Below are 22,700 nucleotides of genomic sequence, written 5' to 3' on the forward strand. Positions count from 1 at the left end.
TTTAGTAGAGATGGGGTTTCACCATGTTGGCCAGGCTGGTCTCAAACTCCTGATCTCAGGTGATCCACCCACCTTGTCCTCCCAAACTGTCAGGATTACAGGTGTGAGCCACTGTGCCCGGCCGATCCTGTCACTTAAGAAAAAAGGAGAAAATACTAAGCAGTGAGTATTTTGCAAGCATTTTCTTATTTCATCTTCACCTTTTAATTTGATGATACTAAAGGCAAGTGTTAGAGGCCGGATTGCTAAAGCTGACCCAAAGAATGCCTCCCTCAGGGCTGGTTGATCCGTCTCTCTCAGGCCTCAGTCTTCCCATCTGTACAGTGAGGTGCCCACAGATCTCTGGGCTCTAAAAATCACAGCTCCACATCTATCCCTGGCAGAGGAAGGGCCTGGAGTCCTGCCGCTTGCGTCTCTGGGATACGGGAGCAAAGAGCCACGCATCCCCATGGCCCACACAGCCGTCACCTCCAGTCTCTCCTTGGCCTCATCTCCCCAGCGTCCTGGAATGGCATCGGGTTGGCCCAGGGAGCCCCTGTCCTGTGCCTCTCCTTTCCCCTCAGGGGCTGCCAGGCTGACCACCCCCTCTCTGCAGGCCAGGCCTCCAGTGCCGCAGGGAACGGCCCGACCCTCCCCCAGGGCAGCAGCAGGAAGAGGGAAGAAAGGGGATCCTCTCCAGCTGGCCAGAGCGACAGCCCTTCTTGTGCTCATCCACCCTCCAAGAATGCCCGTCCTCCCTCCCTCCCCCGAGGCCTGTCCACAGGAGCTTGAGATCAGCCAGAAAAGTCAGGCAACTTTTCAGGGACCGGGAGCGAGGTCTCCCGGCCGGGGCCTGGGTCCAGTCTCTGCGGGCAGTGCAGTGCTGAGCCCCACCCCTCAAGCCGTGCCCTGTCCATAGCTCCAGACTTTGACCCTGCGCTCCAGTCCGGGCTGGCGGACAGAGGGCTGGAGGCAAGACGCCCCAGAATCAGGAGCTTCCCCTCAGGAAATAGCATCCTGTGTCCCCGCACGGCAGTTATCTGGTCTCTCCAGCAGTTTGGTACTTCCGGTGAGTGGCAGATGCACCTTTGAGCTGGGGGCAGGGGTTGGGAGAGGGGAGAGGCAAAGGATTTCATGTCCTACCAATGTCAAAGACGGGGCTCAACATTACAGCCTAAGGCAGGTGACAGGAAAGGAGAGCTCCAGCCTCTCAAACATCCAGCAGAGAGACCATAGGTAAGAGATTTTTCCCTCCCCAAGCCTCAGTTTCTTCATCTGGAACACTGGGATCATAACTCCCCTCTTAGAGGGTGAATCTGAGTGTTAACAGAGGTGGTGCATGTAAAGTGCTTAACAGATCTAGGCAGGTAGCAAGGACTCAAATGATAGTTATTATTTTTGATGGGGGAGTTGGTAGCCTGGTTCTCAAACTTTTATAGCTTCTGTTCCATTTCAAGGACAAACTCTGCAAATAACTTCATAAGAAGTAGCCATGTGGTACAACCAGGGAGAACGAATTATGTTCATTCAAATGCCTCATCTCTGGCTTACTGATTTTTTTTTTTAAACAAGTCTTTCATATTCTTTGCTGTGCACGTAGCAATCAAAGCCATCAGCTGTCTCAGATTGCCTTCTAGGGGACAAGGGAGGTCCTAGGCAGATAAACGCAAGACTGAAAGACAAGCAGAAAGCGTCAGGTGGCAACTGCATGCCGACTGCCTAAATATTTTTTTAGAGCAACGCAGAAAGTGCTGATAGAACTGGGTCTGGATCCGAATGCTGTCCCATACTGACTGTGTAACCTTGGGTGGGTGACTTCTCCTCCCTGAACCTCAGTCCCAGCCTCCAGAATGAGGGCAGTAACCTTCCCTACTTCCTACAGCAGTTGAGAGGATTAAGAGGATTACGTCTGTGCTGCATCTACATGTGTCTGGCAAGTGGCAGAGACCAAAATACGTTGGTTCCCTTCCTGTTCCATGCTTACACAGACATTCTAATCACACACACACACATACACATGCACACAAATATAATAATCCAAGTTGTTTGCATCTTCTGGGATGCATACTCCAAGCTTGCTGGGTTGAAGTAATGGTGTAAAACAGAGGAGAATGGCAACGCTAATAAAAACATCAGCAACAACACGAAAATGTCCAACCGAGTAACTGAGCTGGGTGTGTTTAAGTCCAAAAGCTCATTACCTACACGCATGAATGATTTTACCTGAGGCTGGATCTGCCAGATCTCACAATGTGGCTCTGGCTTGTCATGAGGACCTCATGCATTTATTTTGCACTTTAACACACACACACACACACACACACACACACACACACACACGTTGCAATAATCAGTGTCAATTTTGACTCATACAGTGAATTTTTTTTTTTTTTTTTTTTGAGACGGAGTCTCACTCTGTCGCCCAGGCTGGAGTGCAGTGGCCAGATCTCAGCTCACTGCAAGCTCCGCCTCCCGGGTTCATGCCATTCTCCTGCCTCAGCCTCCCAAGTAGCTGGGACTACAGGCGCCCGACACCTCGCCCGGCTAGTTTTTTGTATTTTTTAGTAGAGACGGGATTTCACCGTGTTAGCCAGCATGGTCTCGATCTCCTGACCTTGTGATCCGCCCATCTCGGCCTCCCAAAGTGCTAGGATTACAGGCTTGAGCCACCGCGCCCGGCCCCATACAGTGAATTTTTAAAAAAAGATAATTGACTTTGGACTCACATTTTTTTCCTTTTAAATTCTTTTTTTTTTTTAGACGGAGTTTTTTTGTTTTTTGTTTTTTTTAGACGGAGTTTCACTCTCGTCACCTGGGCTGGAGTGCAACGGCATGATTTCGGCCCACTGCAACCTCCTCCTCCCGGATTCAAAGGATTCTACTGCCTTGGCCTCCTGAGTAGCTGGAATTTCAGGCGTGTGCCACCAAGCCTGGCTAATTTTTTTGTATTTTTGTAGAGACAGGGTTTCGCCATGTTGGCCAGGCTGATCTTGAACTCCTGACCTCAAGTAATCTGCCAGCCTCAACCTCCCAAAGTGCTGGAATTAAAGGCGTGAGCCACCGTGCCCAGCCTTTTTGATTTTCCATTCTATTCCCACCAACACTCTAAAAATTCCTACAGACATTTTACTTTATTTTGTCTTATATTATATTTTATTTTTGAAATGCAGGACTCTGAAGCTTCGGTTGTTCCTCTTTACCTGCTTGATTCTCAGATTTTCAAACCATGTGATTTACCGGCAAGCACGGCCTTTAAGCACATAGACTTATGAGCCAGGCTGGCCTGGGCTCTGCCTCTCGCTACCTGGGTGTCCAGGAGCTGATATTCCAGTGAGGAGACAATAAGGCAAGGAATTTGTCAGCTCTCATAAAAGTTTATAGATGAGGTTGGGCGTAGTGGCTCACTCCTGTAATCCTAGCACTTTGAGAGTCTAAGGCCAGCAAATCACCTGAAGTCAGAAGTTTGAGACCAACCTGGCCAACATGGTGAAACCCCGTCTCTACTAAAAATACAAAAATTAGCCAGGCGTGTTGGCGCATGCCTATCATCCCAGCTACTCAGGAGGCTGAGGCAGGAGAATCACTTGAACCCCGGAGGCAGAGTCTGCAGCGAGCTGAGATTGTGCCATTGCACTCCAGCCTGGACGACGAGAGTGAAACTCTGTCTCGAAAAAAAAAAAGTTTATAGATGAGGAAACTGAGGTTCAATTAGGATTAACCAACTCATCTTGGTTTGCCTGAAACTCTGATGCACTGACTTTTAGTCTGAAAAGCTGCATCCTGGCAGGACCCTCAGTCCTGGGCAAGCTGCGGACGTTGGTCACCCTCACTCAGTCAAGTTGAGCAACCTGCCCAGGGTTACATGGCTGGTGTGTGCCCAAGTCAGCCTGCGAACCTGGGTCTGTCTGACCCTCAGCCTGGGCCATAGTGTCTCTTGGATTCATCATGGAGAATCTGGAGAATGCAGAAAGCCCTTTATTCCTCTGCCTTCTCATTGTTAACGTATAAAAATGGTCAAGAGGGCAAGTGCAGTGGCTCACACCTGAAAGCCCAGCGCTTTGGGAGGCTGAGGTGGGAGGATCGCTTGAGCCCAGGAATTGGAGGTGGCAGTGAGCTATGATCGTGCCACTGCACTCCGGCCTGGGTGCCAGAGTGAGACCTTGTCTCTTAAAAAAAAAAAAAAAAGAAAAAAAGTGGTCAGCTCTCTGGAAATTATGCAGAGACAGTCAAAAAGCCCAGAGAGGGAGAATTAACTTAGCCAAGGTCACACAGCAAGGCAGAAGTGAAGCCAGGTCTGACTCTGCCTTTCTCTTATTTTTTTTTTTTGGAGCGAGTCTGGCTGTGTTGTCCAGACTGGAATGCAGTGGTGCGAACTCGACTCACTGCAACCTCTGCTGCCAGGGGTTCTTCAAGAGATTCTCCTGCCTCAGCCTCCCTAGTAGCTAGCATTACAGGCGCCTGCCACTGCGCCTAATTTTTGTAGTTTTTAGTAGAGACGGGATTTCACCATCTTGGCCAGACTGGTCTTGAACTCCTGACCTCGTGATCCACCTGCCTCGGCCTCCCAAAGTACTGGGATTACAGGCGTGAGCCACTGAGCCTGGTTCTCCCTCTCTCCTTTTGTTCCTGCAATGTTTTTGTTCTATGTGATTTTTTCAAAGTTCTAGGAGACAAAGTTCTAGGAGGCTGCTGTGTGTTGATGGCCTACTCTGTGCCAGGCATTGTACCGAGAACTTTTGCTAAACTCGTTATTTAACCCTTAAAATGACCCTGTAAGATTGGGATTACCCCCTTTTCGCAGATGAGGAGATTGTGTCTCCAGGCAAAGTATTAGAGAAGAGGGAGGAGAGGAGGCCAAGAGTCCCTGAGAGGGGCTGTCTCCTAAGCCCCAGTATCCAAGCTAAGGCTCGAAGCTGGAAGAATTGCCTAGAGGAACGATACCTTTCTGTTTGTTGGTTCTATCTCCAACTTGGCTTCTGAAACCCCAACAGAGTCCAGTTCTTGTGGACTGGAGCCGTTTTTCCCTCCTTTATAAAACTAGGCCATATTAAGAATGTCCTGCTGTCCAGGGCCGCAGGCCCAAGTTGCCAGGAGCTGAGGTCTACAGGAGGAGAGTTGTGAGTGAAGAGGAGGGAAAGTTGAATTTGGCTCTTCTGAGCACAAACAATTCTCTTGTTCTGCCTCAGCAGGAGGCTGCAGAATATTTCCCTGCTGTGCAGACTTAAGTAGCTTCAAGGTTAGAAGCTGGTAGGCCTTCTAAACTTCTCAGGGCCCAATTAGCCCTGTGCCCCAAGGCGGGTGGAGTTCTGTGCTGGAAGACCAAGTTCTGAGGCCAGACACTGTGTCTGTCATGCTCATAGCTGCATTTGCTGGCTGCTAGCCTGGCATATGGTAGGTATGCATTAAGCGTGTGTTGAGTTTGCTCAAATTGAAATTAAGTCACAGCTGCACCATTTAACTGGCTGTGTGACTTCAGGTAAGTCACATCACCTCTCTGAACGTCAGTTTCCTCCTCTGGAAGACGGGGCCGAAAGCAGCAGCCCCTACCTCATAATAGTGTTGGGAGACTTGGAAGAAGGGATGCCTGTGAAGCACTTAGCTGGGGCCAGCTGGCTCACAGTAGGTGCTCCACAAATGTCAGTACATTACTTCTTTTTCATCAGGCAGCTTGTTAAATTTGTTACGTTTGGCATCTTGTTCAATTTCCCATCCATCCCCTCAAGTATGGATTATTAGAGGTTGAAGCATCTTGCTCAAAGTTAACGGCCAGTAGGTGGCAGAGCTGAGTCCTGAAGCCAGAGCCGGTCGCACTAACCATCGGCCTACCGAGCCTACAGTTGGTCATGCGCTCTGCTGGGTCTTTTCTATTCCCAGCCCAGAAACTGGGTGTCTGGGGATGCTCCCCAGAGAAAGCTGCATCATTTACCAGCCGTGCGACTGTGGCCAAGTCTCGATTGCTTCGCCATACCTCAGTGTTTCCATTTGCAAAATGGGAACAATGATATTCCTTCCTCCTGGGGTCATGGGGAAGATCAAATATAAAAAGGGCTTGGTGGTGTCTGGCACTTTCTAAGCCTTCAGTGGATGGTGGCAATGGTGGTGAGGATGATGGAGATGATGGTGATGATGGTGTGCCTCAACCCTTCCTTCCCACAGGCTGGTACCATGCGTGTGGTGGTGATCGGAGCGGGAGTCATCGGGCTGTCCACCGCCCTCTGCATCCATGAGCGCTACCACTCAGTGCTGCAGCCACTGGACATAAAGGTCTACGCGGACCGCTTCACCCCACTCACCACCACTGACGTAGCTGCCGGCTTCTGGCAGCCCTACCTTTCTGACCCCAGCAACCCAAAGGAGGCGTGAGTGAGGGTCACATAGGGTAGCCTGGGGAGCCCATGGGGCTAAGTCTGCAGAGGGGGTCAGGGTTCCCATCACCAAGAGCAAGCCCCTTGTGGAAGCTCTGGTCTAGCATAAGATAAAGAAAATGCCAGGCATGGTGGTTCACGCCTTTAATCCCAGCACTTTGGGAGGTCGAGGTGGGAGGATCACTTGAGGCCAGAAGTTCCAGACCAGCCTGGACAACGTGGCAAAATCCCATCTCTACCAAAAATACAAAAAATTAGCTGGGCATGGTGGCGCACGCCCGTAATCCCAGCTACTCCGGAGGCTGAGGCAGGAAAATCATTTGAGCCCAGGAGGTAAAGGTGGCAGTGAGCTGACATTTTGCCACTGTACTCTCAACAGAGTGAGACTGTGTCAAAAAGAAAAAAATAAATAAAAGATTCATAAATATTAAGCCCCTTGCTCTGTGCCAGATACTAGGAGGTTTTGTCTCGTCTTCCTGAAACTGGGTGCCTATCAATACCACATGGTTGGTGAATCTGGAAAACTTCCTCTTTTTTAGTTTATAAATTTTTATTTTTATTATTATTTTTTTGAGATTGTGTTTCACTCTTGTCGCCCAGGCTGGAGTGCGATGGCATGATCCTGGCTTACTGCATCCTCTGCCTCCTGGGTTCAAGCGATTCTCCTGCCTCAGCTTCCCAGGTAACTGGGATTACAGGCATCTGCCACCACGCCTGGCTAATTTTTGTACTTTTAGTAGAGATGGAGTTTCACCATGTTGGCCAGACTGGTCTCGAACTCCTGACCTCAGGTGATCTGCCTGTCTTGGCCTTCCAAAGTGCTGGGATTACAGGCATGAGCCATCGTGCCTTGCCAAATTTTATTCTTTTTAAATAGAGATAGGGTCTGTCTGTGTCGCCCAGGCTGGTCTTGAACTCCTGGGCTCAAGCGATCTGCCCTCCTCAGCCTCCCAAATTGCTGGGATTACAGGTGTGAGCCCTTGCACCCAGCTGAATCTGGAAAACTTCTAAGTGGGTGAACATCTAAGTGGGTGGATGGATGCACAGATTTATCAAATAAATTGCAAAGGTCATTATGGTAGTTTAGAAACTGCCAGATGCTTCAGCAAATGGAATGCCCAATGAATAGCAGCTCAAACAGATTAAAAAATTGTTTTAGAGGCATCCTGTCACCCAGGCTGAAGTGCAGTGATATGATCATAGCTCATTGCAGCCTTGACCTCCTGGGTTCAAGCAATCCTCCCAACTTAGCCTCCCAAGTAGCTGGGACCCAGGTGCATGCCATCATGCCCGGCTACTTTTCTTTATTTTTTGTAGAGCCAGGTTCTCCCTATGTTACCCAGGCTTGTCTCAAACTCCTGGCCTCAAGTGACCCTCCTGCCTCAGCCTCCAGAAGAGCTGGGATTATAGGCATGAGCCAATGTACCCAACCAGAATTTTAATTCACACCTCTGTAAAAAACCAATGTTTCTGATCAGTGCGCAGTGATTCAGGGGTCCAGGCTTCTTCCATCTCATGGCTTTGCCATTTTCCCACATGTTCCGGAGGTCACCTCAATGTCACCATTCACATGGGCCAGTGACTGCAGAAGGATCACGCAGGACCACATGCGCAGAGTCTTTAGAGTCCCTTGGCCAGAAACAAGTCACACGGTCTCATTTAGCTGCAAGAGGGTCTAGGAAATGTAGGTGAGCTCTGTGCCCGGGGGAGGAGGAAAAGTTTGAGGAGCTGCAAGTCGATATCTGCCACCAATGTTTACAAGGAGGGGTGCTTGCAGCCAGCCTGAACAGTGTGGCTCGTAATCCCCAAAGCCAGGTCAAGGCCTTCACTGAAACTCATCAGCCATGTAATCCTGTGCTGGAGGTGCACTCCAAATGGTTATGATGGGCATCCTTCATTCCCTGTCTTCTTTATTCTATTAATGGGGAAATACTGGAAAATTTGGGAGGGAGAAGACCCATGGCATTTGGGGAGTTGCAAGAGTGAACGTGGTGGATTTCTGGGTTTTGGACACACCCCAAACCCCTGATCATGCCACAGCCCCATGCCAGCTGACCTAAGGTTTTTTGCCCAGCTCAGGGCATTGGGTGATCGAACTCTTCATGACCCTTCCAGGGACTGGAGCCAACAGACTTTTGACCATCTCCTGAGCCACATCCATTCTCCCAATGCTGAAAAACTGGGCCTGTTCCTAATCTCAGGCTACAACCTCTTCCATGAAGCCATTCCGGTGGGTGAACACTTCTTGACTGTGAGGGATGCTCCCCCAGGGCTGGGGTGGTGAGGGTGAGTGCCGCAGAGCCTTAATCACAGATGAGGGCGGGGTGTTTTGAGTCTCGTAGGCAACAGACTCCTGGGTTCAAAACAGGTTTGGTTTAAATTCTATTTTTGCTTTGAAAATTATTTTTGTTTCAAATTTTCAAATGTTCAGTTGGCAGAGGACAAAGAATCTTCTGATGCCCAGGGGAAACTAGCCTTTGATTAGCATGGCTAAAACACAAACATGTTCTGCAGTGACGGGCACTTGGTGCTGAAGCCGAAAGGTTTCATGTGTCCCTGAAGGTCCCAGGGCTTTTTATCAAGAAGAAATAAAATACTTATCATAGCAAAAACTGCCAAAGCATTTATTTTGTGCCAGGCCCAGTCCTAACTCATTTACAGCTAGCCGCTCATTTAATTCTCTTTATAACCAGGAGGTAAGGGCTGTCCTTATCCTCACTTAATAGATGAGAAAAAAGAAGCTCCGAGAAATGGAGTAACTTGCCCAAGGCCACAAAGCTTGCCAGTGGCTGAGCTGGGATTTGAATCCAGGCCATGTGTGACCACATGCTGCCCAATGTGCTCACAGGAACAGCACAGCCCTGGGAGGGTTTGCTCAGGCTGCTTGGAGAGGGTGGTCTGGCTCTGTGCCCAGAGCCCTGTGCCAGCTCTTAAAGTTCATTCAACCTTTAGCACTCTGCTAAGGGCTTTATCCACATTATCTGTTACCTTTCATGGGACTAAGAGTATTTTTTTTTTTGAGACGGGGTCTCGCTGTATTGCCCAGGCTGGAGTGCATTGGCATGATCTCGGCTCACTGCAACCTCCACTTCCTGGTTTCAAACCATTCTCCTGTCTCAGCTTCCTGAGTAGTTGGGATTACAGGCATGCACTACCATGCCTGGCTAATTTTTGTATTTTTAATATAGATGGGGTTTCACCACGATGGCCAGGCTGGTCTCAAACTCCTGACCTCAAGTGATCTGCCTCCCAAAGTGCTGGGATTACAGGTGTGAGCCACTGCACCTGGCCAAGAGTGATTATTAACTCCATGATACAGACAAGGAGACTGAGTCTCAGAGAATTCAAGTAGTAAGTGATGAGGCTGGGGTCTCCGCCCAGGTTGTCTGACACTATGCTCTGTTGCTTTCTCTCATCCCCGGGGACTCTCACTGTTGCCGCTTTCTCTCCCCTATTTCTGACCTTTTCCGTATAACTCACCCTCAGTCTTACTCTTACCCTTACCATAAATAGCGGTTAAGAACATGGACTCTGGAACTGAGCTGTATGGGTTAAAATCCCAACACCACCATTTATTAGCTGTGTGACCTTAGGTGAGTTATTTAATCTTTCTAAGCCTCAGTGGGTCCATCTGTAAACTGGGGAAAGAATAGCATCCACCCCATTGGCTTCTTGTGAAGGTTAAATGGACCAGTATAAGTAAAGTGCTTGGAACGGTGCCTGATATGCACTTAGCATGACATACGTCTTTGTCATTATCTTTTTTTTTTTTTTTTGGGATGAAGTCTCGCTCTTTGGCCCAGGCTGGAGTGCAGTGGCACAGTCTCGGCTCCCTGAAACCTCCAGCTCCCAGATTCAAGGGATTCTTCTGCCTCAGTCTCCTGAGTATCTAGGATTACAGGCATGCACCACCATACCCTGCTAATTTTTGTATTGTTATTCTTTTTTTAGTATGGACGGGGTTTCACCACATTGGCCAGGCTGGTCTGGAGTTCCTGGCCTCAGGTGATCCACCCGTCTCAGCCTCCCAAGGTGCTGGGATTACAGGTGTGAGCCACCACGCCTGGCCCATTATCGTTATTATTGACTTCCATCCCTCCTGGTACCCCCTTTGTCCTTCCTCTTCAGGACCCTTCCTGGAAGGACACAGTTCTGGGATTTCGGAAGCTGACCCCCAGAGAGCTGGATATATTCCCAGATTACAGGTGAGTTTATTGTCATAGTCAAAGGGGACCGGGGCCCCATGAGTTAGACAGACCTGTCCAGAAGGCAGCAGAGGGTAGAGGCACCAGATTTCCTGTGCTACCCAGGTCTTGGTACCCTGGTCTCCTGGTCCTTGGTCCAGCTCCTTCAGAGAGGCTACCCACTCAAACCTGGCCTTGGGCTGGGAAGGTAGGGGGTATGAAATCACAGATCTCAAGTCCGGAGGCTCCATATCACCATCTTGTTTTGTAGATGAAGATATTGAGTTTCAGAGAGGCTAAGTGACTTCCTAAGGTCACACAGCCAAGTGGCCAAACTGGGATTCCAACCCAGTCTGTATGACCCCACACCGCTCCTTTCTTTTCTCTACAGCCTGATGCCTCTCTGGTCTTCTCCTCATCCCACCCCATGCCTGAATCCCCTCTACAAATGCACATTCAATTTCCACTTGCATCTTCCAATGTCAGAGATGGTCTTGTCTGATAGAACATTTTTCCTTGCATTGAGCTCAAAACCACATCCCCCCCTTGAACTTCACCTAGTGGTCGTGGCACTACCCTTTGGGCCTACAGAACAACATTGCTCCCACCTCCATTTCACAGCCTTCAAATATAGCCCTGATTTTTACCTTTATTTTCAACTTTTGCCTGCTGTGACTCTAGCTATGGCTGGTTCCATACAAGCCTAATTCTGGAGGGAAAGAACTATCTACAGTGGCTGACTGAAAGGTGAGATTTTAAACTCCACTTTGAGGGAGGCACCTCCCAGAGATGAAGTTGTAGTAGAAGATGGTTCGTGGGCTTCCCCCTGCATGGACCAACCCCAGGGTTTGAAGAATACCCTTAGGCCTGGTGTGGGAGCTATCCTTGGTCCTGATCACCACTGGGCACAGAGGCAATGGGTCCTGAGCCTAGCTGGGCATCAGAACCACCTGGGCAGCTGTTTACACATGACGTCTATTAACAACCTCTTTTAAATACCTAATATTTGTGTAATAGTTTTAGATGTATTATTTTAAGATTTCCAGATATGTTTGCATCATCTGCAAAACATAAGCTACCTTTTATTTTTATCTACCTCTCTCTTTTTTTCTTCTCTAACTGCTTTGGCCAATACCTCCAGAACAATGTTGCTCATCCAGATGATAGTGGATGTCTTTGACTTGTTCCTCATGTTAATAGGAATCTGGCAGTGTTCTAAATTAGCAAACACTCACTTGACAGAAACGTTGATATTTATATTCACATACATTCGTATTAAGGGAGATTCCATACGTGTGTGTGTGTGTGTGTGTGTGATGGAGTCTTGCTCTGTCGCCCAGGCTGGAGTGCAGTGGCGCAATCTCGGCTCACCACAAGCTCCGCTTCCCGGCTTCACGCCATTCTCCTACCTCAGCCTCCTGAGTAGCTGAGACTACAGGCGCCCACCATCACACTTGGCTAATTTTGTTTTTTTTTGTATCCTTAGTAGAGACGGGGTTTCACTCTGTTAGCCAGGATGGTCTCCATCTCCTGACCTCGTGATCCGCCTGCCTCGGCCTCCCAAAGTGCTGGGATTACAGGCGTGAGCCACTGTGCCCGGCCGTTTCTAGTGTATTTCTAATTGTGCTAGATGTTTTTGCAATGGGATGTTTAAAGGGAGGGTGGGTGTCCTCAGCCCACCTTCCTCCTCATGCCCAGCTTCTGACAAAGGGGAATTTGGCACTGGTACAACTCTCCCCTTCTCTACTCTGAATCTCATCCCCTTTACTGTTACAAAGCAATGTGGTGGTCATAGGAAGTATTGGGGGCTAAGAGGCCTGGGTTTGAGTTCCAACTCCATCACTGACTCACTCTATGGCCTTCAAAAAGGCCCTTCCCCAACTCCATCTGCCCAACAAGGGGCTTGGACCATCTCTGGTTTCCCAAGGGAGATTTTTTGGACTACCAGTCCAGCCAGGTGCTCATGAGCTGATTTGACGACACAGCCATCTTCTCAAACAGCATCCTGTGCGACTAATGTCTGCAGAAGGTTCTTTGGGAAAGGTTTCTGTGCTACCCTCTTGGCGGGATGGGACAGAGAAATGAATACTAGGCTTTTTGATGTGTTTGATCATCCCAGGTTAACTGAGAGGGGAGTGAAGTTCTTCCAGCGGAAGGTGGAGTCTTTTGAGGAGGTGAGCTGCAGGGCTGATGTGGTGGGTGGGGGAGGGAGAAGAAGGGAGGCCTCTGCTTCTTGCTGCTGAGTCGGGGGCCCCTTCTCAGGCTCCTAGGGTCCCCACAGGCCTGCCCCAGACCCTTGCCCCAGGAGGACTCCGGTATTCTGAAGGAGGAAGTCTCTGCCTTCATGATGGTGGTGGGAACAAAGGAACACTGGGATCATGGTGGCCATTAGGAGCTGATTTATATCTGAGACTCGATGAGTTTTGGGGTTAGACAGCTGGCCGCCTTTTCTCAGTGTCAGCTGCACTCCAAGGTCAGACGCTTGCTTCTTAACCCTACTGACATCTGGGTTGGTCTTTCTGCAAAGTCCAGGCCCTCAGCTGACTCACCTCTAAAGCGACACCACCACCAATAATAATGATAGGAAAAGCCACTGTCTCCAGGCACCAGCAACAAGAGCTTTACTGTATGGCTTCATTTGATCCCAGCATCTAGAACCCTGCTTGGCGTATGGAAGGCACTGCATACATGTAGCTACTAGTGCTATGTCATGAGGACTAACCTGCTCTGGGTCGGGCCCTGATGGACACTGGAGATACATGGTCCACCCAATGCAGCCCTCATTCTCAATCATTCACTCAGGAACAATAGTAGCATCTCGCAATGTGTCTGTGCCATGACTGTCTTGTGATGAGAGTCCCTGGGGCTGGGTTGGGGAACTTAGGGGCTCATCATGCATGCTTGAGATGAGACCGTCTCATCTGTAGACAGAGCTAGGGGTTCCAACGTGTCTTCTGCAAATGTCTTGGCAGACTAGAAGGCAAGAGAATAAAGTTAAAAGGAGTCAAAAGGAGAAAGATAACTATCTCTGCTTCCTTTCTGACTTCTTTCGGGAGGTTCCAGGAAGATTTCCCCCATCCAAAGAACTGCTTTACAACCACTTTTATATCCAGAGTTGTACAGGAGCCTCATAGCAGCCTGTAAACAGGCACGGGCAGCCTCATTTTACAGAGGTAGCTGAGCGTCAAGGAGAAAAAGAGCCATTTTCAAGGTCACACATCAGATAAATCGCAGGGTGAAAATTTGGAGCCGGGCCTCTCTGATTTGTCGTTGAGACCTCTCCCCACTGTTCATCAGGGAGTAGACAGATTGAGGGTAGAAGAAAGGGGAAGAGACAACAGGGAATACGAGGATCTTTCCCACCTTTCATCCCTCACTACCCTGTTGGTTGTTACCAGGTGGCAAGAGAAGGCGCAGATGTGATTGTCAACTGCACTGGGGTATGGGCTGGGGTGCTGCAACCAGACCCCCTGCTGCAGCCAGGCCGGGGGCAGATCATTAAGGTGAGTGTGAGGGTGAGACCCCTGCCTTTTGTTGATAGGAAGATCATTCCGCATGCTTATTCAATCTCTCAAGATGGTGGACAAATCAGGAACATCTGTTAGAGGAGCCCCCCCCAGACTGCAGAGAATTGACATGTTAAAATCCAAACTTGTCCCACCCCCATTTGCCCTCTTTCAGGATTTCCTCTTGATCGTGAAGCACACGTGTATGTTCTTGTACCTATGTGGGAGCAGCATATGCCTGTATTGTAATAAAAATAGCAAACATTTATGGAGTGTTTACCAAGCACTGGATACAGGCCTAAGCACTTTATTGTGTTAATTATTATTATTATTATTATTATTATTCTCGAGACAGGGTCTCGCTCTGTTGCCCAGGTTAGAGCACAGTATCTTGATCACGGCTCACTGCAGCCTTGACCTCCCAGGCTCCCACCTCAGCCTACTGAGTAGCTAGGACTACAGGAACATGCCACCCCGATACCTAGCTCTTTTTTTACATTTTTTTGTAGAGACAGGATTTTACCATATTGCTCAGGCTGGTCTCAAACTCCTGGGCTCAAGGGATCCCCCCGCCTTGGCCTGTCAAAATGCTGGGATTACAGGCGTGAGCCGCCACGCTCAGCCTATTTTGTTAATTAATTTAGTGATGGCCACAGCCCTTTGAGCTGGGTACTACCATATCGTCATTGCCATCTTACAGATGAAGAAACTGAGGCAAAGAGGATTTAAGTAACAGGCACAAGTTCACACGGTAGTAAGAAGTGGAATTGGGATTGGAAGCCAGGCAACCTGGCTTAAAAGCCTGTGCGTGCAAGCATTGTTCCATGCCTCCTCTTGCTGTGTGTGTGCATGTGCATGAGGGTATGTGTGTGTGCATGTATGTGAGTGTGCATGTATGTGGTGTGTGTGTGCATATGTGTGTGGGTGTGTGAGGGTGTGTGCGCATGTTTGTGAGGGTGTGTGTGTATGTGTGTGAGGGTGTGTGTGCATTTGTGTGAGGGGTGTGTGTGCATGTGTGAGGAGGGTGTGTGCATGTATGTGAGGGGTGTGTGTGCATGTGTGTGAGGGTGTGTGCATGCGCATGTGTGAGGGTGTGTGCATGTATGTGAGGGTGTGTGTGCATGTGTGCGAGATGTGTGTGTATGTGTGTGTGCATGTGCGTGAGGGGTGTGTGTGCATGTGTGCAAGGGGTGTGTGTGCATGTGTGTGAGTGTGCATGTATGTGAGGGGTGTGTGTCCATGTGTGCGAGAGGTGTGTGTGTGCATGTGTGTGAGGGTATATACCTGTATGTGAGGGAGTGTGTCCATGTGTGTGAGGGGTGTATGTATGCATGTGTGTCAGGGTGTGTGCATGTGTGAGGGGTGTGTGTACATGTGTGTGAGGGGTGTGTGTGCATGTGTGTGAGGGTGTGTGCATGCATTGAGGCTGTGTGTGCATGTGTGCGAGGGGTGTGTATGCATGTATGTGAGGGTGTGTGCATGTGTGTGAGGTATGTGTGTGCATGTGTGCAAGGATGTGTGAATGTGTGTGGGGTGTGTGTGCATGTGTGCAAGGGGTGTGTGTGAATGTGTGTGAGGGTGTGTGCATGTGTGTGAGGGGGTGTGTGCATGTGTGTGAGGGGGTGTGTGCATGTGTGCGAAGGGTGTGTGTGTGTGTGTGCATGTGTGTGAGGGTGTGCATGTATGTGAGGGTGTGTGTGCATGTGTGTGAGGGGTGTGTGCGTATATGTGTGTGAGGGTGTAATGCATGTACGTAAGGGTATGTGTGTGCATGCATGTGAGGGTATGTGTGCATGTGTGTGAGGAAGTGTGTGCATGTATATGAGGGTGTATGTACGTGTGTGATGGTGTGTGCATGTATGTGAGGATGTGTGCATGTGTGTGAGGGTACGTGTGTGCATGTGTGTGATGGTGTGTGTGGGCAGGTATGTGAGGGTGTGGGTGTGTGCATGTGTGCGAGGGGTGTGTGTGAATGTGTTTGAGGGTGTGTGCATGTACGTAAGGGTATGTATGTGCATGCATGTGAGGGTGTGTGTGTGTGCATATGTGTGAGGGTGTGTGTGCATGTATATGAGGGTGTATGTACGTGTGTGATGATGTGTGCATATATGTGAGGGTGTGTGCATGTGTGTGAGGGTATGTGTGCATATGTGTGATGGTGTGTGTGTGCGTCTGTGAGGGTGTGTGTGCATGTGCACCTGTGAGTGTTCATAGGGGTGCACGTGTGTATGCTTATGTGTGTAGGGGTGCATGCGTGTGTTCCTAATGTGGGCTGATGGGTGTGACAACCAAAATGAGTGACTGAGGCATACGTCTGAAATCATCAAAGTTTATGGAACCAGCTTGAAGGCACGCCCAGGAAAAATGCGAGTCACAGATGCACCTGTGGCTCTTTTTTCCAAAGAGATTCTTGGGAGATTTAGTCTTTATATGTTTTCTTTTTTAAAAAAGCAGAAGAAGGGTGCAGCTGTGAGAGAATGATAACATACTTGTGAGACTTTAGTTAGTGCCCAGTAAATCTACATTTTACATAAGATAAGATGAAGGTTTGGGCCAGGCGCAGTGGCTCACGCCTGTAATCCCAGCACTTTGGGAGGCCGAGGCAGGTGGATCACGAGGTCAGGAGTTCGAGACCAGCCTGGCCAATATGGTGAAACCCCATCTCTACTAAAAATACAAAAAATTAGCCGGGTGTGGTGGCAGGCGCTTGTAATGCCAGCTACTTGGGAGGCTGAGGCAGGAGAATCACTTGAATCTGGGAGGCGGAGGTTGCAGTGAGCCAAGACTGCACTCCAGCCTGGGCAACAGAGCAAGACTCCGTTTCAAAAAAAAAAAATTGAAAGTTTGAAGAAAAAAGGAATGGAGGAAGTTCTGTACCTGGGAAGATAAGCTGGTCAATGACATCATCAGTGTGGAGTCTGTTGAAAGGGCTGGTTTCTGCTTACCACTTAGGGAAGAAAGCCTGACTTTGGCCAGGTCATTGAGGGAGGGGATATAATGAGGCACATTAGACCTCCCATCCCACCGCGGCTGTGAACTCAGCTCCAGGGTTTCTCTGGGGCTCCTAGGGCCAAGAGGGGGTCTGTTCATTCAGTTGGGGGCTTAGAATTTTATTTTTATTTCTCATGTGTATGCATTTACATGTGTGTACTGGTGCTTTTCTTCAGACATGTGGGTGAGGAGACACAATGCTTCAGGGAGCAGGGGTGGCTGCCAATCAGGGCAGCTCTTCCTGCAAGACGCAAACAGCCAGGTGCACACTTGGGTCATAGCATCATGAGAGGTCTTATAAGGAATCAGACCTGACTCTTGTCAGGTCATCTGGCCACAGAGGGGAGCAAGGACAGCCGCACTGACTCACCTCTGCTGATGAGACTTTCCTGCCTTGAATCAACAGGTGGATGCCCCTTGGATAAAGCATTTCATTCTCACCCATGAGCCAGAGAGCGGCATCTACAATTCCCCGTACATCATCCCAGGGTAAAATTGGACTGTTCTCGGGCAGAAGAGGGGTCCCCTTCACGCCCTCTTCATGCCCCTGCTGCCTGCCCCAGGCTCCTTACTGCCCACAGTTGTTCCCTTTCAGTGTTTTAACGTATTTATTTATTTATTATTATTTTTTGAGACAGAGTTTCCCTCTTGTTGCCCATGCTGGAGTGCAATGGCGCAATCTTGGCTCACTGCAACCCCTGCCTCCTGGGTTCAAGCAATTCTCCTGCCTCAGCCTTCCAAGTAGCTGAGATTACAGGTGCCCACCACCATGCCCAGCTAATTTTTTGTATTTTTAGTAGAAACGGGGTTTCACCATGTTGGCCAGGCCTGTCTTGAACTCCTGACTCAGGTGATCCACCCACCCTTGCCTCCCAAAGTGCTGGGATTACAGGCGTGAGCCACTGTGCCTGGACCCTTTCAATGTTTTTAAAGTGAGTTTGAACTACTGAATCCCTGGGAAGGCAGACTCAGCCTTGACTGAGGTCTACCATGAACATTCTTTTGGATGACAATAGTGGTGATGCTGAAGATAAAGGCAGTGGATGTAATGCGGTGACACTAAAAGTGGTATGTAGGTGGCTCATGCCTGTAATCCCAGCACTTTGGGAGGCCAGTGTGGGAGGATTGCTTGAGCCCAGGAGTTCAAGACCAACCTGGGCAACATGGCGAAATCCCATCTCTACAAAAATTGGCCAGGCATGATGGTGTATGCCTGTGGTCCCAGCTATTCAGGAGGCTGAGATGGGAGGATTGCTTGAGCCTGGGAGGTTGAGGATACAGTGAGCCATGATCACACCACTGCACTCCAGCTTGGGCCACAGAGCGAGACTCCGTCTCCAAAAAAAAAAAAACCGTGGTGTGAATGGCAATAATGGGAGTGGGAATGGGAATGGTGATTGGGGTTGATGGTGGTGGTAATGTTAATGGTGGAGATGACAATGTCACCGAAACCAGTGGTGATGTTTGTGGGATGACAATATTGTTGATAGCAGAATGGTGGTAGTAGGGATAATATTGTAGTGATGGGGAAGACAGCATTCATGGGGGTGGTGATTGGCATAAGAGTGGTAGAGTGGTGATGTTAATGGAGGTGGTCTGGTGCTGATGAGATCAGTACTGACGAAGGTGTGATTGGGAGTCGGGATGGTAGTTGGTGCTGATGGAAATGACACTATCAATGATATTAATATGTAGCAGAGCTGACAATCTCAAAGGCAATGTTAATAACATGGTTGCACCAACCATGTGGTCTCAATGGCAGTGTTACTGGTGTCATGGAAATGACAATATCAATGGCAATGTTAGTGGTGGTGGTGAAATGATGAATGCCGTTGGTGGTGATGACCTATTAATGATAGTAGTGAAGACAATGTTGTCGATGGAGATGCCAACACTGATGGAAGTGGTGATGGAAGAGTTCATGGTTGGTGTTGATGGTGATGACAGTGACAATTGAGTTAGTGATGGTGGTGTTGTTAGCAGAGGTGACAAGGTTGATGATAATGACCTTATTCATCTCGCAGCCTTCATTTTCCTTGATCCTTGACCCTCCTCATTTGTATCTAGGACCCAGACAGTTACTCTTGGAGGCATCTTCCAGCTGGGAAACTGGAATGAGCTAAATAATATCCAGGACCACAACACCATTTGGGAAGGCTGCTGCAGACTGGAGCCCACTCTGAAGGTAAGGTAGGGAAGAGTAGCAGTGCCCTAGACCAAGGTCCTGGGAGCTTGTTAATGAGGACACTTCAGGATGGGAAGATGCCACCGCTGGGATAATTGGGCAAATTAATTCCAGCAAGGGATGTGGAATATAGCAGAACTTGACAATGTACAGGGAAGTTCTTGCTATGGGCTAATGAATCCTGTCTGGTCATGGCTGGGAGCCCTTGGCTTTCACGTTTGTCTGCGAGTGATGATGACAGTAGTGACGGTGATGAGGATGAGTTGGTATTGATGGTGAGGAAAATGCTGAGAATGGTAATAATGATGGTGATAAGATGGTGACTATTGTTAGAATTATGGTGGTGGCTGATGGTGAGGGTGGTGGTTGATGATGGAATTGGTGGAGAGGTAGAAGCAATAATGGTAATGATGTTGGTAGCTGATAAAGATGGTGTTGGTGGTAGTGGTGATTGATAAAGGTGACTGTGATTATATTAGTGTTGGTGGTGATGAGATTCTAAAAACTACTTACTACCTAAAAATGGCCACAGGAAAAAAAAAATCCAGAAATGAGTGATCAGCACGTTTCTTTCCAGAATGCAAGAATTGTTGATGAACGAACTGGCTTCCGGCCAGTACGCCCCAAGATTCGGCTAGAAAGAGAACAGCTTCGCGTTGGACCTTCAAACACAGAGGTATGCTCCCACAGCAAGGAAAGTAATGCCCTCCTCCACTCCTTAGATGGCTCTGGCATTTTCATGAAACAGTCATGTCTGATCTCAGGTTCCACACAGGCTCCCTGGCAGGCAGGGGCAGTGGTGGCTAATATCCCCTCCTCTATAAATGGGGAAACTGAGGCTCAATGATGGTTAAGGACCTGCTCAACGTTACACAGGGGGGCAGTGGTGATGTTAATGGAGGTGGTGCTGATGAGATCAGTGTTGATAATGGTGTGATTGGGAGTGGGGATGGTAGTTGGTGCTGATGGAAATGACACTACCAAGGATGTTAATACCTCAGCAGAGGTGACAATCTCAAAGGCAGTGTTAACATGGCTGCACCAACTGTCTCAGTGGCGATATTAATGGTGTGGCAGATATGACAGTATCAATGGCAGTGTTAATGGTGGTGGTGAAATGGTGAATGGGGTTGGTTTTCTAAAGTCTGTGGTCAAATAGCAGGAAAATGTGTACTTACTGGATGTGTACTTCATGTCACACACAGCAGCAAGTCCATTACATGAATGACCTTATTAAATCTCCTCTGGAGCTCTTTGGGATAGGGACAGTTCTCTCTATGCTTCAGATGAGGAAACTGGGGTGAATTAAGAGGTGAAGTCACTTGCCCAAGTCAGACCACTGGTGGAGGGCAGGGCTGGGATGTGATTTGAATTTGACTCTGAGGCTATTTTCCAGATATCCATTTTGTGGCTGCCCCATCATCTCTTGCTACTGTCCCAGGGGGTCCCCACCATTCCCCCTGGGTGCCAAGAGAAACTCTGGTGGCATCTGGCTTTGCCCAGGACTCTTCAGGAGGCTCCTGAGTCTTCCAGGGCAGAAGAGCTTCATCTATTCTTTCCACTGTCCCTCTCGGACCTGGCCACCTTCTCTCTTGCTTCTCCTAGGTCATCCACAACTATGGCCATGGAGGCTATGGGCTCACCATCCACTGGGGATGTGCTCTGGAGGCAGCCAAGCTCTTTGGGAGAATCCTGGAAGAAAAGAAGTTGTCCAAAATGCCACCATCCCACTTCTGAAGACTCCAGTGACTGCTGCTTCCCCCACAAGAACTCCCTTCTCCCCTCAGCCAACAAATCAATGTGCTCCTTCATAAGCCATTGCTTATCCCTCACTTCTTTCCTCAAAGAAGCATGAGGTGAGAGAAAGCCATAAAGTCAGTGCCTGGAGAAGGGTTCAGCCCAACATGGGGCCCCTCTCATCACCGAAATCCCTCTACCTTCTCTGGATCTGGCATTATAAAGAACAGCTGGGGGCTGTTATTCCATGAGTCTTCAGAAGAAAGGACAGCTCAGAAAATCAAAGAGGCCAACTGCCCAGAGCCACAGAAAATTGAGGATAATTGAGACTAAGTAACATGATTACAAGTTGTACTAACATATTAAAGGTTCTGAAAAGTCCTGCAGCAAAGGCAACTATCTGATGTTGTTTAACCCAGTGCTTGCTAAACCTATCTGGCTGTGGAACACTTTTGCCCAGAGCACCCATGAATGCCATGAAACAAATTTGAGAAAACGCTAGAACAGATGTTGTTTTATCTGTTGTATTTGTTGTAGGAGGTTATACATACAACTTGGGCGTGGAGGAGGCAGAGAGGTGAGGCACTGAACTAGTAACACATGGTGTTTCCTCCACATCCAGAATTCCAAATGGCATCAGCTATTCACCAAGTGGCCCCATGGGCACCACGTAACCTTTGAGGAGGGGCCACTGAAGGGATCATCCCACAAGGAACCCCTTCATAGAGAACTGTTTTAGTCCATTTTCTGTTGCTTATAACAGAATACCTGAAACTGGGGAATTCTTTTTTTTTGAGACAGGATCTCGCTCTGTCACCCAGGCTGGAATGCAATGGCATGATTTTGGCTCACTGCAACCTCTGCCTCCCAGGTTCAAATGATCCTCCCTTCTCAGCCACCCTAGTAGCTGGGACTACAGGCACTTGCTACCATGCCCGGCTAATTTGTGTGTGTGTGTGTGTGTGTGTGTGTGTGTGCGCACGTGTGTGTGTTTTGTAGAGACGGGGTTTGGCCATATTGTCCAGGTTGGCGTTGAACTCCTGGGCCCAAGTGATCCTCCTGCCTTGGCCTCCCAAAGTGGTGGGATTATAGACATGAGCCAGCACACCTGGCCGAAACTGTGGAGTTTATAGAGAAAAGGAATTTATTTCTTACAGTTATAGAGTCTGAGAAGTCCAAGATTGAGGGACCACATCTGGTGAGAACCTTCTCTCTGGCTGGTACAGAGGTGGGGACTCTCTGCAGAGTCCCAAGGAGGCTCAGGGCATCACGTGGTGAGGGGGCTGATTGTGCTAACATGCTAGTTCAGCTCTTTCCCTTGTCTTAGAAAGCCACCAGTTTCCTTCCCAAGATGACCCACTAATCCATTAACCTAATAACCCATTAATTGATAAATGGATTAATCCATTTATGAGAGCAGTGCTCTTAGGATCCAATCACCTCTTAAAGGCACCACCTCTCCAAACCACCACATTCAGGACTCAGTTTCAACGTGAGTTTTGGCAGGGACATTTAAGCAATAGCAAGAACTAAACTCACCAAGCATGCTCCTTGTTTGGGGGGCAATTTAACATCTCTCTTGTCTTTCGGCTGGCACCCTCTGAAATGACAAACAAGCTCCCAGGTGTTTTTGAAAGCCTTAAATGAGCCGAGGAGACCCCTTAGCATCTTCATCCCTAATTATCAGCCTCAGCCTCCAAGGCTGAATTTTCACCTGTCTGGGTTTCGGTGAAAGGCCAGAGCCTAGGAAGCC

General features: G+C 48.8%; 1 protein-coding gene across 7 annotated transcripts; it reads left to right on the forward strand.

Moving 5' to 3' along the window:
- Positions 1–653: 653 nt before the first annotated feature.
- On the forward strand, positions 654–21,338 carry DAO (D-amino acid oxidase). Of its 7 annotated transcripts, XM_077954879.1 has the most exons (12): positions 916–1,048; positions 1,134–1,215; positions 6,136–6,338; positions 8,460–8,574; positions 10,473–10,549; positions 11,210–11,275; positions 12,648–12,702; positions 13,927–14,031; positions 17,432–17,514; positions 19,093–19,210; positions 19,788–19,886; positions 20,816–21,338. In XM_077954879.1, exons 3-12 carry the CDS (start codon positions 6,145–6,147, stop codon positions 20,945–20,947), a joined length of 1,044 nt encoding a protein of 347 aa, XP_077811005.1. In that variant the 5' UTR covers positions 916–1,048; positions 1,134–1,215; positions 6,136–6,144; the 3' UTR covers positions 20,948–21,338. The 7 variants fall into 7 exon arrangements, with proteins under 7 accessions (XP_001103664.4, XP_015008205.3, XP_077811007.1 ...); XM_001103664.5 differs by lacking the exon at positions 1,134–1,215 and having other exon boundaries at positions 654–1,048; XM_077954878.1 differs by lacking the exon at positions 1,134–1,215 and having other exon boundaries at positions 923–1,101; positions 6,061–6,338.
- Positions 21,339–22,700: the final 1,362 nt, after the last annotated feature.

Source organism: Macaca mulatta, chromosome 11 (assembly GCF_049350105.2).
Source record: "Macaca mulatta isolate MMU2019108-1 chromosome 11, T2T-MMU8v2.0, whole genome shotgun sequence".
NCBI classification, from domain to species: domain Eukaryota; kingdom Metazoa; phylum Chordata; class Mammalia; order Primates; family Cercopithecidae; genus Macaca; species Macaca mulatta.

Coding starts and splice junctions, on each gene's coding strand:
- DAO (XM_077954878.1), top strand. CDS start 6,064: ATGGTGGCAATGGTGGTGAGGATGATGGAGATGATGGTGATGATGGTG. Junction 8,575..10,472: donor TCTTCCATGAAGCCATTCCG/GTGGGTGAACAC, acceptor CTTCCTCTTCAG/GACCCTTCCTGGAAGGACAC. Junction 19,211..19,787: donor GACTGGAGCCCACTCTGAAG/GTAAGGTAGGGA, acceptor GTTTCTTTCCAG/AATGCAAGAATTGTTGATGA.